The sequence below is a fragment of the Dendropsophus ebraccatus genome, chromosome 6 (assembly GCF_027789765.1).
Source record: "Dendropsophus ebraccatus isolate aDenEbr1 chromosome 6, aDenEbr1.pat, whole genome shotgun sequence".
Lineage (NCBI taxonomy): Eukaryota > Metazoa > Chordata > Amphibia > Anura > Hylidae > Dendropsophus > Dendropsophus ebraccatus.
The window spans coordinates 115,473,753-115,495,997 of NC_091459.1; the positions used below are offsets into that span (position 1 = coordinate 115,473,753).

Consider the following 22,245-nt stretch of genomic DNA (forward strand, 5'->3'; position numbering starts at 1 on the left):
TGCCCTGTACACTTATCGGCAGACAAACTCACAGCGGGATGGACATCCCGCTGTATGTCCGCAGTCCGCCCCGTTAATCCCTCGGCCGCCGTGTACTTCACCTGGTGCCCGCTCCGGCTTGCTTTGGGGCTCCCGGCGTCTTCACGTCCTGCTCAGCCAATCAGTGCGCTGCGGCGGGGCAGCGCACTGATTGGCCAAGCTGGACGTGCCGGGAGCCCCGAAGCAAGTCGGAGCGGGGACCGGGTGAAGACGGGGCACACTGCAAACATACTCACAACGGGATGTTCATCCCGCTGCGAGTTTGTCTGCCCATATGTGTACAGGGAAATTCGCAGCGGGAAATCTGTTGCGGATCCGTTACGTGTGAACGCACCCTTAAACAGAATCTGTAAGATCTATAATATGCTCAGAGCCAACCTAGCTCAGCAGCAGCTCGGCCCAACCTCTTTGACACATGAGCTCTGAGCTGATCTTGGGCTGACAATACCACTCAGGGCTCTAGGGCTGCAATACCACTAACATGTTTTTCTAATAATTTATCCCTTTAAAATGTATGTCTAAGAAGTGTTCTATAATAAGATAGGTCGTGCCTTCATATGCTGTGCTAGACAGCTGACTTGTGGAATGAGTTGTGTGTGATGAGACAAGCCCTTTAATAATTCACCAGTAGGTCATCAGGTCTCCATTACTATAATCCTGCATTACCACTCAGGTTGCTTTTCAATATCGGACCCACAAGAGTTTGTAAGGAGTTGTTACTGTAAATGCAGTGAACAGTCTAGGTAAGAATAGGTTGTCATAAATCTCTATAATGTGGAAAAGAGCTGCATTGGGAAATACCAGAACTGCTTACATGGTCCCTGCAGTTACAGAAACCTGCTTTAAGGGGTTATACAGACTTAGAAAATCATGGCTGCTTTCTTCCAGAAACAGCATCACTCTTGTCCTCAGTTTGGGTGTTGGTTACCAGCTCAATTCCATTGCAGTGAATGGAGCTGAATTGTAATACCCAACACAACCTAAGAACAGGGGTGGCACTGTTTCTGCAAGAAAGTAGCTGTGTTTTTTGTAGTCTTAGATAACCCCTTTCAGATAGGTATTAAAAATTGGAGCACAATGGAAAATCAATAGTATTCACATCACCCATAATCGGTCCCTTTAGCCATCACTGAACCAGCAATGGCACCACAAGAATTCCATGAGTAAAGCCTTCTGCTCACACCATGTACAGCTCAGTGTTATCATAGGGACATGAACTGTCAGCAATCACTCAGAGGTAGAAAATATAAGGCTGGGTTCACACTACCTATATTTCAGTCAGTATTGTGGTCCTCATATTGCAACCAAAACCAGGAGTGGATTAAAAACACAGAAAGGATCTGTTCACACAATGGTGAAATTGAGTGGATGGCCTCTATTTAATGGCAAATATTTGCTGTTATTTTAAAACAACGGCTGTTATATTGAAATAATGGCAGTTATTTACTGTTATATGGCGGCAATCCGCTAAATTTCAACATTGTGTGAACATAGCCTTGCTGTGTTTTTAATCCACTCCTGGTTTTGGTTGTAATATGAGGACCACAATACTGACTGAAATATACGTAGTGTGAACCCAGCCTCAAGGTGCATTTGGATTAACTGCTGTGAAATCTTATATCCTTAACTGAAAAGGAAAAGGGCAGGGTAAGGGTTGTCTTGGGGACAAAGGCACGGTAGTTATATACATGGCAAGGGGAATGACACAGACATTATAGACATATGGGGAAAAATCAATAAACTGTAATTGAAGGAGCCTTCATAGATTATACTGCTGCTTAGCCTAATGTATGGTAAAATTTTATCATTTTATATGATAATCATTTTATATATATATATATATATATATATATATATATGAAAAGTTTGGCTGCCTTGAACCACCACTAGAGGGAGCCTAGGAGCCTACTGCATACTCAGTTATTATTGCGTTCAACATATACACTGTATACAATAGGTATCTAATGGTGGGGGTTGCAGACAGAACTTTATCATGTAATATATCTATGCACAGGATTTGGAACCTTGTATCAGAATAGCAGATGTCTCAACACTGAACACCAATAAATTGGCACTGAATTTTGCACCTGTTTGGATTGAAACTATAATGGCACTTTTATTATTACTGCTTTTTCCATCAACTCACGAAGGCTGTCCAAAGCCACATATCATAACCAATATTTGCGGCTGTCATTATCAATAGATGGCGGCCATTTTGCACTACAATCTCCCTGTGGGAACATAGCCTAAATGTAGCGCACAGCTTAAATGCTGGTACACAGAGCAGGAATTTTCTGTCCATTAACCTGTTTGGGGCAAATGTTACACAGTCTCCCTGGCTTGCTGCTCCTTCTCTCCTGAGTTCTTCTCCCGTTGTCTTTATTTAGCATTCGGTTGGAGTCTGAACACCCACACCACAACTGATCAAAACCTTTGACATGCCTTTATGACAGGTCAAAAAGTTTTCTGCAATGATAGTAACTCTTTAGGCATTCTGAGACTGACCGGCAACAAAGGACCCAAGGATATGTTTCACCAGTAGGGTGAACCCCAGCCAACGAGACACTTTGCGAGCATGGCTTAAAGCCTACAGTTCCTCAAACTATACCTACCCCTCTGCCTTGCCATATGGCTGAAAATGCTATCGTAAAGGGTAAGTGGATCTGGACATATCCATCCCTTTATTACGTATTTCTTTACATACAGTCTAATATTATAGGAACAAGGTAATCCCAGCTGTGTGTTTGTCGTCATGTTACACAAGGCTTCCTTCAGTTAGTGCCCAGCAATGCAGATAAACAGCCTGAGGTTATGGTAACGGGTCCTCCTTATATCCCCACAGAGATGTGTGATGTATATAATACCGGGGAGAATACTACGTCATTGGGGGAGTCTGTGCGGAGAAGAGCTGTGTTTTTTTTATATACTGTGCTTGGTTGTGTTGTGATGAGAAAATAAAGGGCATAATAATCACAAAGATCAAAAATAATCCCTAAACCAAAACTATATGCATGTAAGTACTTAGTATATATAAAAAGAATAGTACAAAGCAGATAGGCATACAGAGAATAATAATATAATGATAATGTATGTCCTGTCACATGCTGTATTACGGACATACGGAGTTGTGCGGAGGCCCCATACTGTGACACACACATGAATTTTTCTTTTTGCATGCGATATATATCTGACTCCAATCTATAGACTGTCATAGAGCAGCCAGTGTTTTCTGGTGGATTTGCAGGGCAAAGACAAAGAATATCAAATAGACCTGTTAGGTCAGATTTACTAATCCTGTGTAATACTTAGATTAAAGGGTTCTCTGGGGACAAAAAAACCCCAACAATCTATCTGGCTATTGGTGGATTATTCACAAAAAAAGAAGTGATACTCACCTACCCTGATTCCCCACAGTAACAGTTTTGCTGTCTCCCACTTCTCGCTCGACAACAATGATCACAGCAGTGTCCCACTTCAGTGATTGGCTAAGCAGGCACTTCTTGTGTGGTTCGATGCTTTACAGGAACCAAGCCACAACAAAGATGAGCTGGGATCAGGATATAACAGAATGGCAGCTTCAGGGGATCAGGGTGGGTGAGTATCTTTTTTTTTTTTTTTTTAATCTTTAAAGCCCACATAGCTAAAGATAGAAAAAAATTATGTCCCTGGACGACTCCTTGGAACTCAGACCAGGCAGTCCTAGGGGGCTCCAATTTTTTTCACAGTGGTTCATACTGTATAAGATATTTAAAGTGTCACTGTCGTGAATTTTTTTTTTGCAGAAATCAATAGTCCAGGCGATTTTAAGAAACTTTGTAATTGGGTTTATTATCCGAAAAATGCATTTTTATCATGAAAAAGCAGTTTGAAGCTCTCCCCCCTGTCTTCATTGTTCTCCTATGGAGAGAGCTAAAGAAAAGACCAAAACAGGACAACAAAGAGTTAATCTACAAATACCTCACCCTTTATCTCCTGTGACAGTCACCAGTGACCTGTCTGAGCTCAGATTACAGCTGTCACCCAGCTCCGTGCCTGTAATCCTCTGTTATCTGCTTTCTGCTGCCGGCTAACTCCCTCCTTCCTCCTCCCCCCTCCCCTCCCCTCTCCCTAGAGCAGACAGGGTACGACTCCTGCAACAAGTCACAATTTTCAGATTTTTCAGAGTGGATGAAAAAGAGGAAGGAGGGGGGGACCTGGGAAAAGGCTTTTTACATGCAGATAATGGCAGATTTGGCTAATAAACCCAATTACAAAGTTTCTTAAAATCGCCTGGACTATTGATTTCTGCAAAAAAAAAAAAATATGACAGTGACTCTTTAAATATAGTGCCAATGTGTCTACCAGTAGATGTGCCATCTGTGTATATCTTTTGTGTGTATCTGTGCCCTTCCATATATGTTTTGAAGTAATCACTGCTTGCTATCAGTTAAGCATTTATGAGGGTCTCCCCTGAGCTCTTTACTGTTTTGACATCAACCTGCGGAATAAGTCGAGCACTTCACGTGTCCAGATTTTGGATTATACATGCAGAGCAACATATTGCAGGTAGCTGCTTTACAAGTCACCTGCGGTGTCCTGCTGGAGCCTTTTCAGGAATCCATTGTTAGTAGGTAAATTATCGGCTCCTGACTACAGCCGGTATAGCAGCCCCGGCTCTGAATGTACAATGAAGCGGAGCGGTACACTTTGACTACAGCTCACTCTTTGGCTCCCTGGCTTCTATTCAGAAAACTCAGCTGGCTCCCGCTTACTGCTCAATACAGATCTGTAACATGAAGCCGCTCAAACAATAGGACAGGAACGTGAAATTGAGCAAAGTCAAAGATGACTGCTGTGCAGATTAATATGCGGAAATAAATTATTCAGCTGAACGGAGATATAAAGGAAACATGGCCTATTTTTTAAATAGTATATAGAGTTATTTTTAAAGATGTTCTTATGGCAGGGGTAAGGGATTGGTTGAGTATCTGGCTGTATAGAGCACCCTGCCAGCATTTAAAGTGTTTGCCCGACCATTAGGATGTATCACCTGACCCCTGCGGCGTCTCAAGTCACCTACTATACTTGTCTATCTCCACCAGCTCCCATAGACAATAAGTGGAGCACCAGTGTCCATGCCAGGCCACTGCTTTGTGCCAGTAAGAGACTCAGCATCAGAACTCCTGGAATCATACACATATCCCCTATCCTGTAGAAATTGTATATTTCTTAATGGTAGGACAACAACCCCTTTAAGAATGGAAAAAACTGCACAGGGACATCTGTGAGAACTTGTGTGGAACAGTCTATGCAGTTTGATCATTACAGAAGATTTTACTGACTGAGATGGTGTACTTATCGAGAGCACTGAAACACATCTAATTCCCATGAGATCAGCCGATCCAACTGAAGGAAATCTTAAACCCAGATTGGGATATTTAAATGGGCACTGTCACAACAAATAACTTTTGTTATCAGACATGTCAAAATTTGTTGATCACAGCATGTCTCACTACTGAGAACCTCTGAGCCATGGAGAGATCGTGGCACCGTGATCCACTTATATTGACATATATTGACAAAATGTGCAGCCGGCCGGGGAGTGGATCGCATTGCCATTATCTCTCCACGACTATATGTTGTAATTAGAGCAGATGTCCCCTATGGGGCTATAGGGGGCTATCAGCAAGTTAGATTCATCCAACTTTCTGTTAGTTCCCCTTTAAAGCTTGTGTTGGTGTTGCAAGTAGACCAAAGCTCATTTAAGGGGCCCAGCTGAGTGCTGGTGCCTAATACACAGGGCAGTATCTTGTTAGGGTCTAGTGGTCTAGTATCGTCTAGGTCTAGAAGTGGGACCCTCATAGGTTTGACTTGAGGATTCTGGACCTCAAAGCAAATCAGCAACAATTCCCCCTCCTACCGTGACCCATATGTCTTCTTATGCAGCAGAGGAAACTGCCCTTACGCATCCTGGTACACGTGCCATTGTTACCCCTGCACCCCCTATAGCAGTGCCCTTGTTTATCCTGCATATCCCATAGATAGGTCATGAATACAGATCTATATTTGATGCACTTGTACTTCTAACCTCCCAAACAATAGTTAGAGAAGAGCAAAACACTAATTGAAGAATAAAAATCAATGACTTCTTACCTAACGGCCAGTCTTCTCTGACTCGGGGTCAGTGTTTCTTCTTTACAAAAGATTCCTTAAAGAGACAGAATTGAAAATGAAGAAAATGAAGAGATCATTGGACGCCCCATCCCCCCCCCCCCCCTCCATGTCCAGTATTCACATTTATAATCTCTAGAAATGGACTGTAGAACTATGTAAGCATCTTCGGATGCCAAGTTGCTGTTGGACTATAGCTCCCAGCATCCTCTGCCAGCTTTTGCAGCTGCTGATCCACAGGTTGCTTAGTTGATATTAGAATCTAGTACGGAGCGGCTGCTCAGTAATCTGCCAGTGTGTAATTAGAACCATTCTAAATCCCGGCACATTTACATGTATAATTACATCTGCAAGAGCTGAATAAAGAGCAGGCCTGCAAACCGCTGAGGAGGCTCAATGAAAGATACAGAACGCTGTTTACTTCCCTCAAGGAATCTCCACGAGCCTATGTAACAATGGACGACTCTATGCTCACTCCATCGGGAATAAAAGTCGTAAAAGAAGAATGTTCTTATTGCCTCTGTTGGGGTGGTAGGCACCAGCATACTTTTTTATATATAATTTTTTTTTATACAGTTAGTCATTGAAAAGAACTTATTTGGTATACAGTATATAGTGATACATGTCAGTATACAGTGGTACATGTCAGGGCACACAGTGGCAATACAAAATGCTCGCCTCTGAAGGTGCTTTTAATCCCTACCTGTGAAACCATCAACCAGATTGACTTTAAATGGGTATTCTAACCTCAGTAGGCTATAACCCCAACCGATCACAATAACAGTCAAAACAGACAAAAATGTCAAGTGAGTAAATGGAGAGCACCGTGCATGCCCAGCCAGCACTACGATCATTCTCTATAGTGCTTTGAAACTTTACCACTAACCCCCTGCCTCCCAAATAAACACATGTGTGCAATTGCTCTTAATGGTAAGTAGGGAGTCCAGTCTGCCTGATCATTCTATCCCGTGATATCTGCTGTTGGATTAGATATAGGACACCTCCAACTATGTTAGATGGCTTTATGGTCAAACAAAATCAATGGGTTTAGTTGATGTTTTTGTAATGATACAGATAAGGTTTGCCTTCTAGTCCTGTACTTTGTAGATTAATCTTGCAGGCTAAGGAGGGGAGGGGGAGGGAGGAGGCATGCATGCTGCAGCTCAGTCCAGCATCTAAGACACTTATGGTGTGATTTATTTGACAGACTTTTGAAGCCAAAGCAAGGAGTGGATTTGAAAGGAGGACAAATCTCAGGGGGACATTTATCAAAGGTATGCCAGAGGTGTACACCAGGGAGAATGTGCAGATTCGCCCCTTCTCCCTGGGGTGCGCCTCATGTACACCGGGCTCGCCCGACAGGCGGGCTGGCGGAGCTTTCAGGGGCATGATGAGGCAGGGAGGAGGTGTGGCCTCCCCCTGCGCCTCATTTATCATGATTTACACCTGCTCGCAGGCGCAAATCATGACGCAAATCTACACCTGCTGGAAGCAGGTGTAGATTTGGTACGCTGGGCGCAGGTTCTTGCGTCCAGCCGGATTCACGAAGAGGCGTACGCCTCTTAGTGAATCCTGCTGGAGAAAAGGGGGCGGGCCTAATATAAGACCGGCAAGCAAGTAAGTCTTTCCTTTATGCCCTGTTCCCTGTTTATAGTCTTTTCCTGGCTTTGGCTTTAAAGGTCTGTCAGATATATCTGTCTGTGTAAGCGCACTATTAAGCTTAGAAGCAAAAGATTATTTTATAACTTTTCAAACATTCATCAGCTAAGAGACAGGTATGATTTGTTTTATCTTCCTATTAGCTATCCGTCCATGGCTGCATCTCTGAGCATGATACAGAGCTGACGTATTCCCTTTAAGTTGTTTAAATACACGTCAGATAATCTGAACTGGACTATGGTAGCTTTATGCCCGGATCTACATTTTATGAATGAGAAGGTAATACAGTAAATTCATTATTTAATCAGTATTATGCACAAGAGGTTTCTATCAGTCTACAAAACGCACCAGTCTTGTCTATTACGCCAGCGCTGTAGTTAATAACAGGGGCTGCCATGCATCTGTGTGCATTCAATTTCATGGCTGTTCTACAGTTCATGCTCAGCCTGCCTTGTGTTTCCCAGATACCCCTGTGAGTTAGAGGTAGTTTGGTGGCAGCTTTGTTGAGCTGATGAATTAATGCTGAGCCACTGTCATGTCACCCCTTGGGGCTTGTGATGTCTCGCTAGTAATATCACCATTGATAAACATGTTTATGAAAAGTTTAAGGACATGTAGTCAGGGTTGCTTACATGTAGAAGAATCACCATATACCTGGCTGGGAATATTTATATGTATACTCTCTCTTTGAGCATGCTTGCAAACAGGTAACTAAATACGGGGTGTGGGCACAATGGGTGCAGAAACCTCTAGGTATATTTTGCACTAAAAAGGGATTTGGGCCTCTAAAATGTAATGACAGTCCTCACTCTGTGGCTTCCAAGTCCTTTACATCCCCAGACAGCACCTTCAAGGTAGCTTATATCCCGGATGTTCCTTATATAGCTCCCCTGACAAGTATAGACACTTAGGAGTAATACCTACCCGGCAGTACAGGATGGAAGGGGTTACACTAAACACTAAGCTACTGCTGCTGACAAGCTAAAAGGAAAGGGGACTGAGATGGAGGAGATCACTCTGCAGGACTGTGCTCATACAACAAAAGGTGCACAACTGTTTACAGGGCTTAGGGCTTTATGGGTGATGAGAGGTAAGAGGGAAGCCTTTATTTACCTTTGAGGAACAGTGTGGATTATTTTCAGCAGGCAGATTTGCAGTGTCCCCAAACATGCAGACTACTACTCCTATTATGCTCATTTCTATTGCTATGTCAATGCCTGTTCTGGTAATTGTTTGCACTGCAACTGCTGCTAGTATTCCCCTGGTATTCTTTGGTTATGTGTATTCTCTTGCATATTCTTATATATTCCTGTGTATTATTACATTGTACAGTGGTATGCAAGGCTGCTGATCACGTGACCATGCCAGTGCCCTGTAACCATGGTTCCTCCAATGGCCGACTAGCTCTGGCCAGGGGGAAACCATGTGACCTCCCACTTCCTCCTAACAAGTGAGTCTTCCCCCTGCTTCCAAGCAAGGAGGGTGTGTGTCGTCCCTCTCCTGCCTCAGAGGAGTTGGGCTTCTTCTCTGCAGCTCCCACTTCACCACTAGAAGTGTGGATCAGGTGCTCTGCTGTATTCAAGTCTTCGGCTGTATCTTCCTGCTCAAGTGTCCGGAGTTCCTTCTCTCATCTGGGTGTCATTCCGTTATTTCTCATCCTCGTTTCAAGGATTCACAGCAAGTATTATTCTCAAGCTAATCCACCCAGCAACGCTACTTTCTCTCATACTCCCACTCCCATCATCCGGCACGTATTCTCCCAGCCTATGCAGCATCACTCCTGCCTTGTTTGTCAAAGCCTGCTATATACCTGGTTGCAACCGGACAGAACTGTTGCTACTAGTTACCTCATCTATAATAAAACTGCTGTTACTGAACCCTGGCATTGGTGTCCACTAACTGGTGCCCTGACTAGGTGCAGCGAAGAATCGCATGCCCATCATCACCCGCAGATTCCACAGACCGGCCCTACAGCTGTGCCGCCCTCAGGCCTATACCGTGACAAGTATACACCCTGCAGCTGCCCCGGTTATTGCCCGCTCATAACAACAGCACTGCGGAAGTGGCCCCCAGGGGCCAGGGCATCGCAGATTGGCTTAGCTAGGAGGTTCAAAGCCCGGCTTTTCTAATGCAATCTTCCTCTCATCTGCACATAACACATGCTAAGCCCTGCCCTCATTTCCTGTGTTTTGTCTTCCTGTGACTGTTACTAGGGACAGATTTCCCCTAATAGCAGGGAAGAGAGACACCTAGAGGCATAACTTTAGAGTCGTTTTTCTGGGAATTAAATGAAATACAAGTATTTTTAATAATCACATAGGCTATGGGGAATATGAAAGGAGCATTTACATGTCGCCTTCCTTCCAGTTTTGGGCCAAAAAAAAAACTGCTGCAGCAGCTCTCTGGTCTTTTCTAGGTATCTACCTAAAAGATGTCATACTTACCTTCCCGGCTCCTCTATTACTGCTGCTGTCAGATCTTCTACTCCCCACTGCAGTCCTGTCCTTCCTTATGATGATCTTCCGCTCCTGCTCAGATAACCATTGGGCTGAGTGGAAGGGAAAATGACAAGACACCAGTGAGGAGCAGAAGATCTTACAGCTGCAGAGGTGAGGGAGTGGGAGAGGTAAGTATTCTGGCATTTTTTTTTTTTAATGAACATGGTGGCATATCTCAAAGCATTACATTTGCCTGGAAAAATTGCAAACAACTCATCTCTAATATACATTACAGGTAGTTATTGTGCTTTTCACAAAGTTTCCTGAAAAATGTAAATCTGGCTCCCTAAAGCGTGATACATATAAATTCAATAAAATACATACAAAATTCAAACTAAATAAAAAAGAAATCCCCAGGCACATAGTGGCTGGAAATCTCTCAAATGTTATCTAAAAGTAGACATTCGCAGTTGTTCTGTTAGGTCTTAGGGGACTATATGCTCCATCGAAATCAATAAAATCATGTAACATGGATATGACATTTCCAACTATTTACTTTGAAGAGAATATTCATTCAAGTACAACATAACGTGTCATCTTACCATCTCGGACTTCAAAAGCCAAGCTTGTTATTTTCTGTGTAATAATCATCATTGGCCTTTAGAAAGAGAGAATAAAATAAACATTTTTACAATGATGAAAATAATCATAAAAATAATATATTATCATAGTAAAAGCTATACTAAACTGTAAAAAAAATGTCACTCAAATGGAACCAAGTCAATTATTGTATGAGTCTATAAATTTATACTTGGCAATTCTACAGACAAGAGATAACCTTGACCTTTTATACTCTTTATAGGTTATTCAGCATGACAGCTGAGCAAATGCTATGTTGTAATCTTCAGAAGGAGCCAGCAGTAAGGCCCAGGCCATCAGGACACGGATACTTATTTATTATATTTATATAAATCTACACACCATACAGAGACTCATCTTTCCAGACCCACAGGGTGCAGAGAAGATCCACTCCCCAGAACTACAGGGAACAGAGAAGATCCTCTCCCAGAACATCTTTTCCCCTAAGAAATATGTTTTACAGAAGAATGTCTACCAAGAGTCACAAATTGTACAAAAGTTCCTTTTCCTAGACTCAAATATTGTATAGAAGATCTTATACCCTAAGTTATTGGTCATACAGAAGATCCTCTTCCTAGAGTCATTGGTCACACAGAAGATCTTGTTCCTAGAGTCATTGGTAACACTGAAGATCCAGATCCTCTTCCTTGAGTCATTGGTCACACAGAAGATCTTCTTCCTAGAGTCATTGGTCACACAGAAGATCTTCCTAGAGTCATTGGTCACACAGAAGATCTTCTTCCTAGAGTCATTGAACATGCTGAAAGATCACAATGGTCTGCTGCACATTGCTCCACGTAATAGAAGCAGCGTCAGCAGAATGATGCTGACTTCAATGGGCCACCCAAAAGATCTAAGGATTGTCCAGGCAGACCCTCCCGCTGCCTCTGCTTGCTGTCTAAACAAGCGAGTGTTGAGCTGACAGGTCGGCAATCACTTCCCCTGGAAAATTGTGCCGTGTAATACAGTCTTTAGGAAGGATATTGTCAGGAATGTGACTTTGCGCTCCTCGGTCCGTGCTGGGCGACCAAGGAAGCGCTGAGCCTCTGGTTGTTTTTTGTTTGCAGTTCTGTCTGAATGCTGTCTTAGTTTCCCAGCCACACCCGCATTGCCTGTTACACTCTGGCAGTGCAGGGGTTACTTCTCATAAGACCTGTCCAGCTGAGCTGGGTGCTGGGATCAGGGCTGATCTAATCAAGTGCTGGACCCAGTCCCTGATTCCAGATAAAAAAGCAGCAGGCTCTTCATTTCCCTGCTGGCTATTGAGTGTTACTCAGCTAAGCGCTTCAGCTCTCCTGGTTCTGTTACTTCTGTTGCCTGACCTATTGCTTGATCTTCCAACCTGCTTTGTCTGCTGCCTGCCCTGACCTCCTTGCCTGTCTCTGACTCTTCTTCTGCCTTACGTTTTTGTACCTCACTGACCGCCGTTGCTGACCCGGACCGTAGACTTTGCATTATTGTGTTTGTTTCGCCTGTCTTGTTTTGTGTATCACCTGGTGTAGGACAGGGACTGACACTGTGGTTGTCCACGGCCGTTTAGGGCCGTTGAGGCAAGTAGGTAGGGTCATAAGGTGGGTTCTAGTGGTTAGGGCTCACTGTCTCATTCTGTTCCCTACCTACGTCCGGCGCATTTGTGACAGAATAGCCAGCCCAAAAGAAGATTTTTGGGTCACCTGCATCATGGACCCTATGAACACCCTGGTGACCCAGATGCAGGGTCTGAATACGTTGGTTCAGACCCTTGCTGAGCGTGTGCAGGAACAAGAGTCCTTGCCCAAGCAGATGTCTCTGACCCCCCCCCCCCCCCCCCCCCCCCCCGCAGGCTCCTGAACCCCCAGTGCAGCTCCCTGAGAAATTTAAGGGGGACAGGAAATATTTCCGGACCTTTCGGGAGAGGTGCAGATTATTTTTTCGGCTACATCCCCGCTCCTCTGGAGATGAGACCCAGAGGGTGGGCATTATTATGTCCTTCCTGCAGGGCCCACCCCAAGAATGGGCATTCTCACTACCTTCTGACTCCCCTGATTTAATTACCGTTGACAGATTTTTTTCAGCCTTGGGCTTTCTGTATGATGACCCAGACCGAGCAGCAGAGGCAGAGCGCCAATTGACGACACTCAGACAGGGTAAGAGACCAGTGGAAGAATACTGTGCTGACTTTAGGCAGTGGTGTGTACCCTCTGCTTGGAATGACCCAGCTCTGCGTTTCCAGTTTCGTGCGGGCTTGTCTGACCAACTGAAGGACTTGTTAGTAGCCTATCCTAATCCTGAGACTGGAGGAAACTATGACCTTAGCCATACGGGTAGATAGGCGTATGCGGGACAGACGAAAAGAGAGAGAGAGACGTCTAAATTCCCTTCTGGTTCATGTCCTTTGACCTTACCTCCTAAACCACCTTCTTCCTCTCCTGTCTCCCCTCCGCAAGACGAACCTATGCAGATCGGGTCAACTGACGCCAAGGCCAGACGTGCATATCGCCTCCAGAACCATCTGTGTCTCTACTGTGGCAAAGCGGGGCATCAAGTACGACAATGTACCGCTAGACCTGGTTCACCGCCGGAAAACTTCAGCGCCTGAATGATTATCGAGGGGGTCATTCAGGTGCACAGGTAACCTTCGACTAGAAAAAGAAGTTGTTGTTGCCTATTTCTTTGACTTTGGGAGATAAATCTATCTCCGGATATGCCCAGGTTGACTCTGGGGCTTCTGCTAACTTTATTAATACTGCTTTCTGTCTGGTCTGGGGGCATGTCCGCTTCAGCTTAAATGTCCGTTGAATGTGACTGGAGCGGACTCTGCCCCTTTTGCTCAGGGTAATATACGCTACATTACCCCCCATCTTGAGGTAAAGGTGGGATCAGTTCATTTTGAAAAGCTTGACTTTTTGCTTATGGAAAATTTGTCTGCTGATATTATTCTGGGGTTACCCTGGTTGGACCAGCATAACCCCCTGTTTGACTGGCCCAACAGGGAACTGGTTCGATGGGGACCAGAGTGTGCTCCTCATTGTATTTCTTTGTCGCTTGCTGAATGTTCTTCTGATGATGGGGAGATTCCGGAGTTTCTGCTTGATTATGCTGATGTGTTTGATGAGAGATCGGTGGATGGATTACCTCCCCATCGTCCCTATGATTGCACTATTGACTTGATACCAAGGTCTAAGTACCCTAAGGGTAGAATATTTAATTTGTCCTGTCCGGAAAGAGAGGCTATGCGAGATTATATCAAGGATAGCTTGCGTAAAGGTCACATCCGTCCCTCCTCTTCTCCCATGGGGGCGGGATTCTTTTTTGTGGGTAAAAAAGACGGTGGTCTATGCCCCTGTATTGATTATCGAGAATTGAATAAGATCACCGTGAAAAATCAACACCCTCTGCCTCTCATTCCAGACTTTTTAACCAAATTGTGGGAGCCAAATGGTTCTCTAAGATTGATTTGCGGGGAGCATACAACCTAATAAGAGTAAAGGAGGGAGACGAGTGGAAGACTGCCTTTAATACTCCTGAGGGACAGGAGTCCCTCGTTATGCCCTTTGGATTATGTAATGCTCCGGCAGTCTTCCAACATTTTGTTAATGACGTGTTCCGTGAACATCTGGGTTGTTTTTTGGTGGTATATCTAGATGATATTTTGATATTTTCTTCTGATTGGTGCTCTCATGTTCAGCATGTTCATACTGTGTTAGAATTGCTAAGGCAAAATCACCTCTGCGCCAAGCTGTCAAAATGCCAGTTTGGGATACAGGAGGTCTCATTCTTAGGGTATAAGATCACCTCCAACTCATTTTGTATGGACCCCCTTAAAGTGACAGCCATTGAAAATTGGGAGCGACCCAGTAGCCTTAAGGCCCTACAAAGGTTCCTGGGATTCGCCAATTACTATAGAAAGTTCATCAAGGGTTTTTCTGTTATTGCTAAACCATTAACTGATCTAACCTATAGGGGGCAGACCTGGTTAATTGGAGTCCTGAGGCTATCCTGGCATTTGACAAGCTTAAGAGATGTTTTGCGGAAGCTCCTGTGTTAACTCAGCCTGACTTTGAACAACCCTTTGTCATTGAAGTTGACGCATCTGAGGTTGGGGTAGGAGCAGTTCTCTCACAAGGTTCAGAGACCCTCACCAACCTCAGACCCATAGCCTACTTTTCTAGGAAGTTCTCCAAAGCCGAAAGCAACTATGACAAAGGTAACAGGGAACTTCTGGCCATTAAATTAGCCTTTGATGAATGGAGACATTTTCTGGAAGGGGCTAAACATAGAATTAAGGTGTTAACAGATCATAAGAATCTGATATATTTGGATAAAGCCAAACGTCTCACTCCTCGTCAGGCCAGATGGGCTTTGTTCTTTACACAATTTAATTTTGAAATTTCTTTTCGGCCTGGGTCTAAAAATGTTAAAGCTGACGCCTTATCGCGCAGCTTTGACATCGACACGGTTTCCAGGGAGCAACCAGAGACCATCCTGTCGCCCGGGGTGGTGGTGGCCACTTTGCAACCCGATCTGGCAGCTCGGATTGCGGAATCTCAGTCTCTGGCTCCCCGGAATACTCCTGAGTCCAAACTGTTTGTTCCTCCAAACCTTCGCCTTAAGGTTTTGGAGGAGATTCATAATTCTGTGTTGGCTGGTCACCCGGGAATTGCAGGTACTAAGTACTTACTCTCACGGCATTATTGGTGGCCTTCATGGGCAAGAGATGTCAAATCATTTGTCGACGCCTGTGAAACTTGCGCCAGATCCAAGGTTCTGCGTAGACTACCTGAGGGTCTCCTCCATCCCCTTCCGGTGCCTACCAGACCTTGGACTCATATTTCTATGGATTTTATTACCGATTTGCCACCCTCTAAGGGTAAAACAGTCATTTGGGTGGTTGTTGACAGATTTTCTAAGATGTGTCACCTTATTCCCCTGCGTAAGCTCCCTAATGCTCGTACCTTGGCTACATTGTTCATAAACCATATCTTACGTTTGCATGGTGTTCCAGAAAATGTAGTTTCTGACAGGGGGGTACAATTTGTTTCCAGATTTTGGAGAGAATTTTGTGGTCGGCTGGACATCTCATTATCCTTTTCGTCGGCTTTTCACCCACAATCTAATGGCCAGACAGAAAGGGTGAACCAATCTCTGGAACAATTTTTGAGGTGTTTTGTTGCAGGGAGCCAAGATAAATGGAGAGAGTTTCTATCCTTAGCGGAATTTGCTCTAAATAATCGTGAAAATCAGTCACTCAAGATGTCGCCATATTATTGTAATTATGGCTTTAATCCCAGATATTCTTCTGTACATGCGTCAAGAGTCCGTAAACCCTTCGGCCGAAGGTATTTATTCTAAACTTTGCACAGTTTGGGCCCAAGCTCTTCAGAGCTTGGTCAAAGCCCAAGAGACAGCTAAGAAACAGGCGAACAAAAGACGCATATCTGGCCCAGATTACGGGATAGGAGAAAAGGTATGGCTCTCAAGTAAGAACTTGAAATTGAAGGTTCCCTCTGGTAAACTAGCACCCAAGTACATTGGTCCGTACGTTATCACAGAGATCATTAATCCTGTTTCATTCAGATTACGATTACCTGGGTCTATGAGAATTCACAATGTATTCCATAAGTCTCTTCTCAAACAATATGTTAATCCTGTGCTTCCTTCAGTCCTCCCTGCTCCTCTGGTCATCCAGGGGGAGCTGGAGTTTGAAGTGGACAGGATATTGGACTCTCGTCAAATTCAAAATTCCGTCCAATATCTTGTCCAGTGGAAGGGATATGGTCCTGAAGAAAATACGTGGGTTGCCAGTAAGGATATACATGCCCCACATCTCATCCGGAAGTTTCATGACCATAACCCCTCTAAACCGGGTCCTTTAATTAAAGTACAAGTGCCATGAAAAACTTTTTCCCAGTAATTGAAGCACATTACAAAGTTATATAACTCTGTAATATGCTTCAATCACCTATCTGCCTTCCTTCCCTGTCTTTTCCCCCCTCCACCCCCCACCAGGAAGTGTCCTACCTCACACAGACCTGATTACTGCCGTCACCATCACCAAGCTCTTCTCTCAGCTCCTTCTCCTGTTACACCAGCCTCCCCCCTCCCCTGCCTTGTCAGGTGACAGGCTTGCTCAGCTCCCATTGGCTGAACAACTGCAGGCCATCACTTGTCACATCTCACTTGCTTATCTTCCCTCTGACTGACTCCGGCACATAGGCAGCTCCCGCTCCCCTCATACCCTCTCTCCTGCTGCTGTGGACTCAGTGAAGGAGTCATGTCACTAGAGAAGATAAGCTGAGCAAGCAGAGTCACCTGACAAGGAGGGGAGGGGGAGGCTGGTGTAACAGGACCTAGAGCAGCCCTCCTGCTGATGACTTATCCTCACAAGAAGGAGCTGCCTGGTGACGGTGACGACAGTCAGGACACTTCCTGGTGGGGGGTGGAGGGGGGAAAAGAAAGGGAAGGAAGGCAGATAGGTGATTGAAGCATATTACACAGTTATATAACTTTGTAATGTGCTTCAATTACTGGGAAAAAGTTTTTCATGGCACTTGTCCTTTAAGGGTCCTGAGGCCCCTCATAAGAGGAGGGGTACTGTCAGGAATGTGACTTTGCGCTCCTCGGTCCGTGCTGGGCGACCGAGGAAGCGCTGAGCCTCTGGTTGTTTTTTGTTTGCAGTTCTGTCTGAATGCTGTCTTAGTTTCCCAGCCACACCCGCATTGCCTGTTACACTCTGGCAGTGCAGGGGTTACTCCTTATAAGACCTGTCCAGCTGAGCTGGGTGCTGGGATCAGGGCTGATCCAATCAAGTGCGGGACCCAGTCCCTGATTCCAGATAAAAAAGCAGCAGGCTCTTCATTTCCCTGCTAGCTATTGAGTGTTACTCAGCTAAGCACTTCATCTCTCCTGGTTCTGTTACTTCTGTTGCCTGACCTATTGCTTGATCTTCCAACCTGCTTTGCCTGCCCTGACCTCCTTGCCTGTCTCTGACTCTTCTTCTGCCTTACGTTTTTGTACCTCGCTGACCGTCGTTGCTGACCCGGACTGTAGACCTTGCATTATTGTGTTTGTTTCGCCTGTCTTGTTTTGTGTATCACCTGGTGTAGGACAGGGACTGACACCATGGTTGTCCACGGCCGTTTAGGGCCGTTGAGGCAAGTAGGTAGGGTCAGAAGGTGGGTTCTAGTGGTTAGGGCTCACTGTCTCATTCTGTTCCCTACCTACGTCCGGCGCATTTGTGACAGATATTCAAAGCAACAAGCTGGAAGTAGCTTTTAGGGGTGTCTTTTCTTTAAGATTAATGTCTGACTGGGAATGTTATCCGGACCAGACAACTCTCTAGAAGGAGAGTTTTAGCCACCTGTAGATAGCTGTTTCAGGATTATTGCCCCTTCTCAGTAGAGAGAAGGATACTATCTGGCTGCATGGAGGCTATTCTTAGTAGAGAGTAAGGTACCATCTGGCTGCAGAGAGGCTATTTTTTAATAGAGAGTAGGATACTATCTGGCTGCAGGGAGGCTATTCTTAGTAGAGAGTAGGGTACTATCTGGCTGCAGAGAGGCTATTCTTAGTAGAGAGTAGAGTACTATCTGGTTGCAGAGAGGTTATTCTTAGTAGAGAGTAGGGTACTATCTGGCTGCAGAGAGGCTATTTTTAGTAGAAAGTAAGGTACTGTCTGGCTGCAGGGAGGCTATTTTTTCATGGAATCTCAGGGATAATGCTTCTCCTTAAAGAAATCATTGGAAAGATATTTGGAGACCTATAGGCCATTCATACTCCGCTGGGCTTTCTGGGAAGAAAGATATACACTCACCGGCCACTTTATTAGGTACACCTGTCCAACTGCACGTTACCACTTAATTTCTAATCAGCCAATCACATGGCGGCAACTCAGTGCATTTAGGCATGTAGACATGGTCAAGACAATCTCCTGCAGTTCAATCCGAGCATCAGTATGGGGAAGAAAGGTGATTTGAGTGCCTTTGAACGTGGCATGGTTGTTGGTGCCAGAAGGGCTGGTCTGAGTATTTCAGAAACTGCTGATCTACTGGTATTTTCACGCACAACCATCTTTAGGGTTTACAGAGAATGGTCCGAAAAAGAAAAAACATCCAGTGAGCGGCAGTTCTGTGGGCGGAAATGCCTTGTTGATGCCAGAGGTCAGAGGAGAATGGGCAGACCACACCGGGTGCCACTCCTTTCAGCTAAGAACAGGAAACTGAGGCTACAATTTGCACAAGCTCATCGAAATTGGACAGTAGAGGATTGGAAAAACGTTGCCTGGTCTGATGAGTCTCGATTTCTGCTGCGACATTCGGATAGTAGGGTCAGAATTTGGCGTCAACAACATGAAAGCATGGATCCATCCTGCCTTGTATCAACGGTTCAGGCTGGTGGTGGTGGTGTCGTGGTGTGGGGAATATTTTCTTGGCACTCTTTGGGCCCCTTGGTACCAATTGAGCATCGTTGCAATGCCACAGCCTACCTGAGTATTGTTGCTGACCATGTCCATCCCTTTATGACCACAATGTACCCAACATCTGATGGCTACTTTCAGCAGGATAATGCGCCATGTCATAAAGCTAGAATCATCTTAGACTGGTTTGTTGAACATGACAATGAGTTCACTGTACTCAAATGGCCTCCACAGTCACCAGATCTCAATCCAATAGAGCATCTTTGGGATGTGGTGGAACGGGAGATTCGCATCATGGATGTGCAGCCGACAAATCTGCGGCAACTGTGTGATGCCATCATGTCAATATGGACCAAAATCTCTGAGGAATGCTTCCAGCACCTTGTTGTATCTATGCCACGAAGAATTGAGGCAGTTCTGAAGGCAAAAGGGGGTCCAACCCGTTACTAGCATGGTGTACCTAATAAAGTGGCCGGTGAGTGTATATATATAGGTTTATAGGTTATGAAACATTTTTTTAACTGCAATAGTTTTCCAGTGTGTGTCCTGACAATTGTACAGTAGAAAGATAAAAACTACTATTGACTGGATGAAGTCTTGTTGAGTCGGCCAGACACTGCTTGACACCTTTTAAATAAAAATATTGGCTCGAAATCTGAAAGGTTACATTACTATAGTATAAAAAAATTAAACCAGCATTTTGAATTCTGTTTCGCTCTGGGGTCATGTAAGTCTCTGTCGATATTTCTTGACAGAAAAAGTTCTTCTGTTTCTTCAAGAAACTAAAAATAGCAGGTGCGCCTGCTCTCTATCCTGAGGAGGTGTAATGTATAACAGCCATTGTAGGCCGCATTAACAACCTTTTATAGGGTAGCTAGAAGGACTTCTAAAGTTCAACCCATAGGAGGTCTTGTTCCCAGGAAGCCCCATTGATTCTTTCTATAAAACAGGTCATGATCCCTGCATTCTAGATTCTGTTTGTAGGTTTAAAATCACAATATACTGCTTGCCATTAAAGGTTCCCATACACGTTCAATAACTGGTGTTCGGACGATCATTCAGCTGTAAGTCACCTGACCTCCTCAAACACAGGAACATTCCTGTATTCTCTATGGGGAGAGCACAGGTAAGTCGCAGTGAGAGAGACCTCTGGCCCCAGCGACATCATCTGTGGTGGTGTATTCTTTCCAGTCTAAACACAGTGCTCTCTGCTGCCACCTCTGTCCCTGTCAGGAACTGTCCAGAGTAGTAGAGGTTTTCTATGAGAAGTTGCTACTGCTCTGGACAGTTCCTGACATGGACAGAGGTGGCAGCAGAGAGATCTCATCCTTCAGTGCTACTGATCAGACTAATCAGCTGATTTCTATATCCAGGAAATGCTTGCTGAGCCAATTCCTGGCTGCAGAGGTGACCTGCGTTATCCAGCCATTGGCTAAGTGGGCACTTTCAGTGTGTTGCGTAGAGACCTGGTGAATGTCAGGCAATGGTGGGGGATCAGGAAGTGATTCAGGATTATTATTATTTTTTTCACCCAGTCCGTTCCTTTTACAAATAAAGCTATGTTACCGGACAACCCCTTTAAAGGGATAGTCCGGGAGCACTTCTACCTGATGAAAAATATAGGGCAGATGCCCTTTTAAAGCATATGGATGTAATAGAAGAGAGTCCACCACTAGGGGCCACCACTCTGTGAGCAAAAGAAAAGCTGCTGTAAATAGTGGCACCTACTGGGAACCCAACTTGTCCTTAACCCTTTGATGAGGAACTATATGGTGTGACAGTCTGATTGATGACAGCCAAACCCATGGCGATCATGTATCCTCCAAGCCATCTCTAAGAGACATTCCATTTAATGTTATAATCAGTAATTATATCAGGAGAGAATATTCAGTAAATTCAATAATTGGATGATAGTGATGGGAAGTCAAGGTTGAATACTTTACAATACCTCTATGCATCACTGAACGATACATCACTTTCACTATACAAATAAGGCCAATAACTCATTCTATTATCATAATTGCATTTTCGTTTTTAAACATCTCGGCTTTCAAGGTCAGTAAAAAAAATGTATCGGGTGAAGCTGAGAACAGAAAGGAGAATATACTGAGTATAGTGTACTTACCCAGAAAAATCAGTAGAATACTGTCCATAATCAAAAATATAGACTCTCGCTATTTGGCACAAGGTGAGGTATCCCAAAGCAAACACAAAGCAGTATCTGCAAATTAATAAAACATGCAATTAAAGCTGACAGTCACGTATACTGGTGTAAAACCTCATGAATGTATTAAAATCCTTATCCTCATTAGCATTATGCTTAATAAATGTCTTACTCCCCGTGTGCATATTAAACATCATATGCATGTATTAAGTGTATATATATATATATATATATATATATATATATATATATATGAAATATTGATATAGATATATGTGAAACACATAATTTGTAAAAATAGAATTTTATTGAATTATTATTGTTTATTAGTAACATAATGATGAAGTCATACTTACCTATCCCGATGCCTCCACAGTGAACCGCCACTAGCTTACTGTCAGCCTCCGGTCTCCCTTTTCTCCCAGTTCCTGGCAAGGACTATGTGCTTAGCTAGTCAGTGACAGATGATTGACACAGGCATTCCTTTGGTGCACCGTGCATCGTGACGTCACAGGATCAGGCAACCTAGGAGACCGGTGGGTGACCGCAAGTGGTGGCATCTCACTTCAAGGAGCACCTTTATTATTATGCCTTCACCACCCTCTGCCCTCCCTGTTTTTTTTTTTTTTTTATAGTTGTCCGGAATTTTCTTTTAAGTGCGTTATTAATGCTTTCAGTTAGTATTCAACACCTAAACAGCTAATGCATACAGGGACAGCCGAGGAAGGAGTCATATGAGGAGCAATATGAGTGAATCATGT

At 44.3% G+C, this 22,245-nt stretch overlaps 1 protein-coding gene across 2 annotated transcripts in view; it reads right to left on the reverse strand.

The window, feature by feature from the left end:
* Positions 1-22,245, reverse strand: part of MBOAT2 (membrane bound O-acyltransferase domain containing 2) — a 164,370-nt gene that overhangs the window by 41,227 nt on the left and 100,898 nt on the right. For both annotated transcript variants that reach the window (XM_069975704.1, XM_069975705.1), the window contains exons 4-6: positions 21,446-21,541; positions 10,889-10,944; positions 6,172-6,226 (exon numbers count right to left, since the gene is read on the reverse strand). In XM_069975704.1, coding sequence (XP_069831805.1) covers positions 6,172-6,226; positions 10,889-10,944; positions 21,446-21,541 — 207 coding nt within the window. The remainder of the gene's footprint in view (positions 1-6,171; positions 6,227-10,888; positions 10,945-21,445; positions 21,542-22,245) is intronic.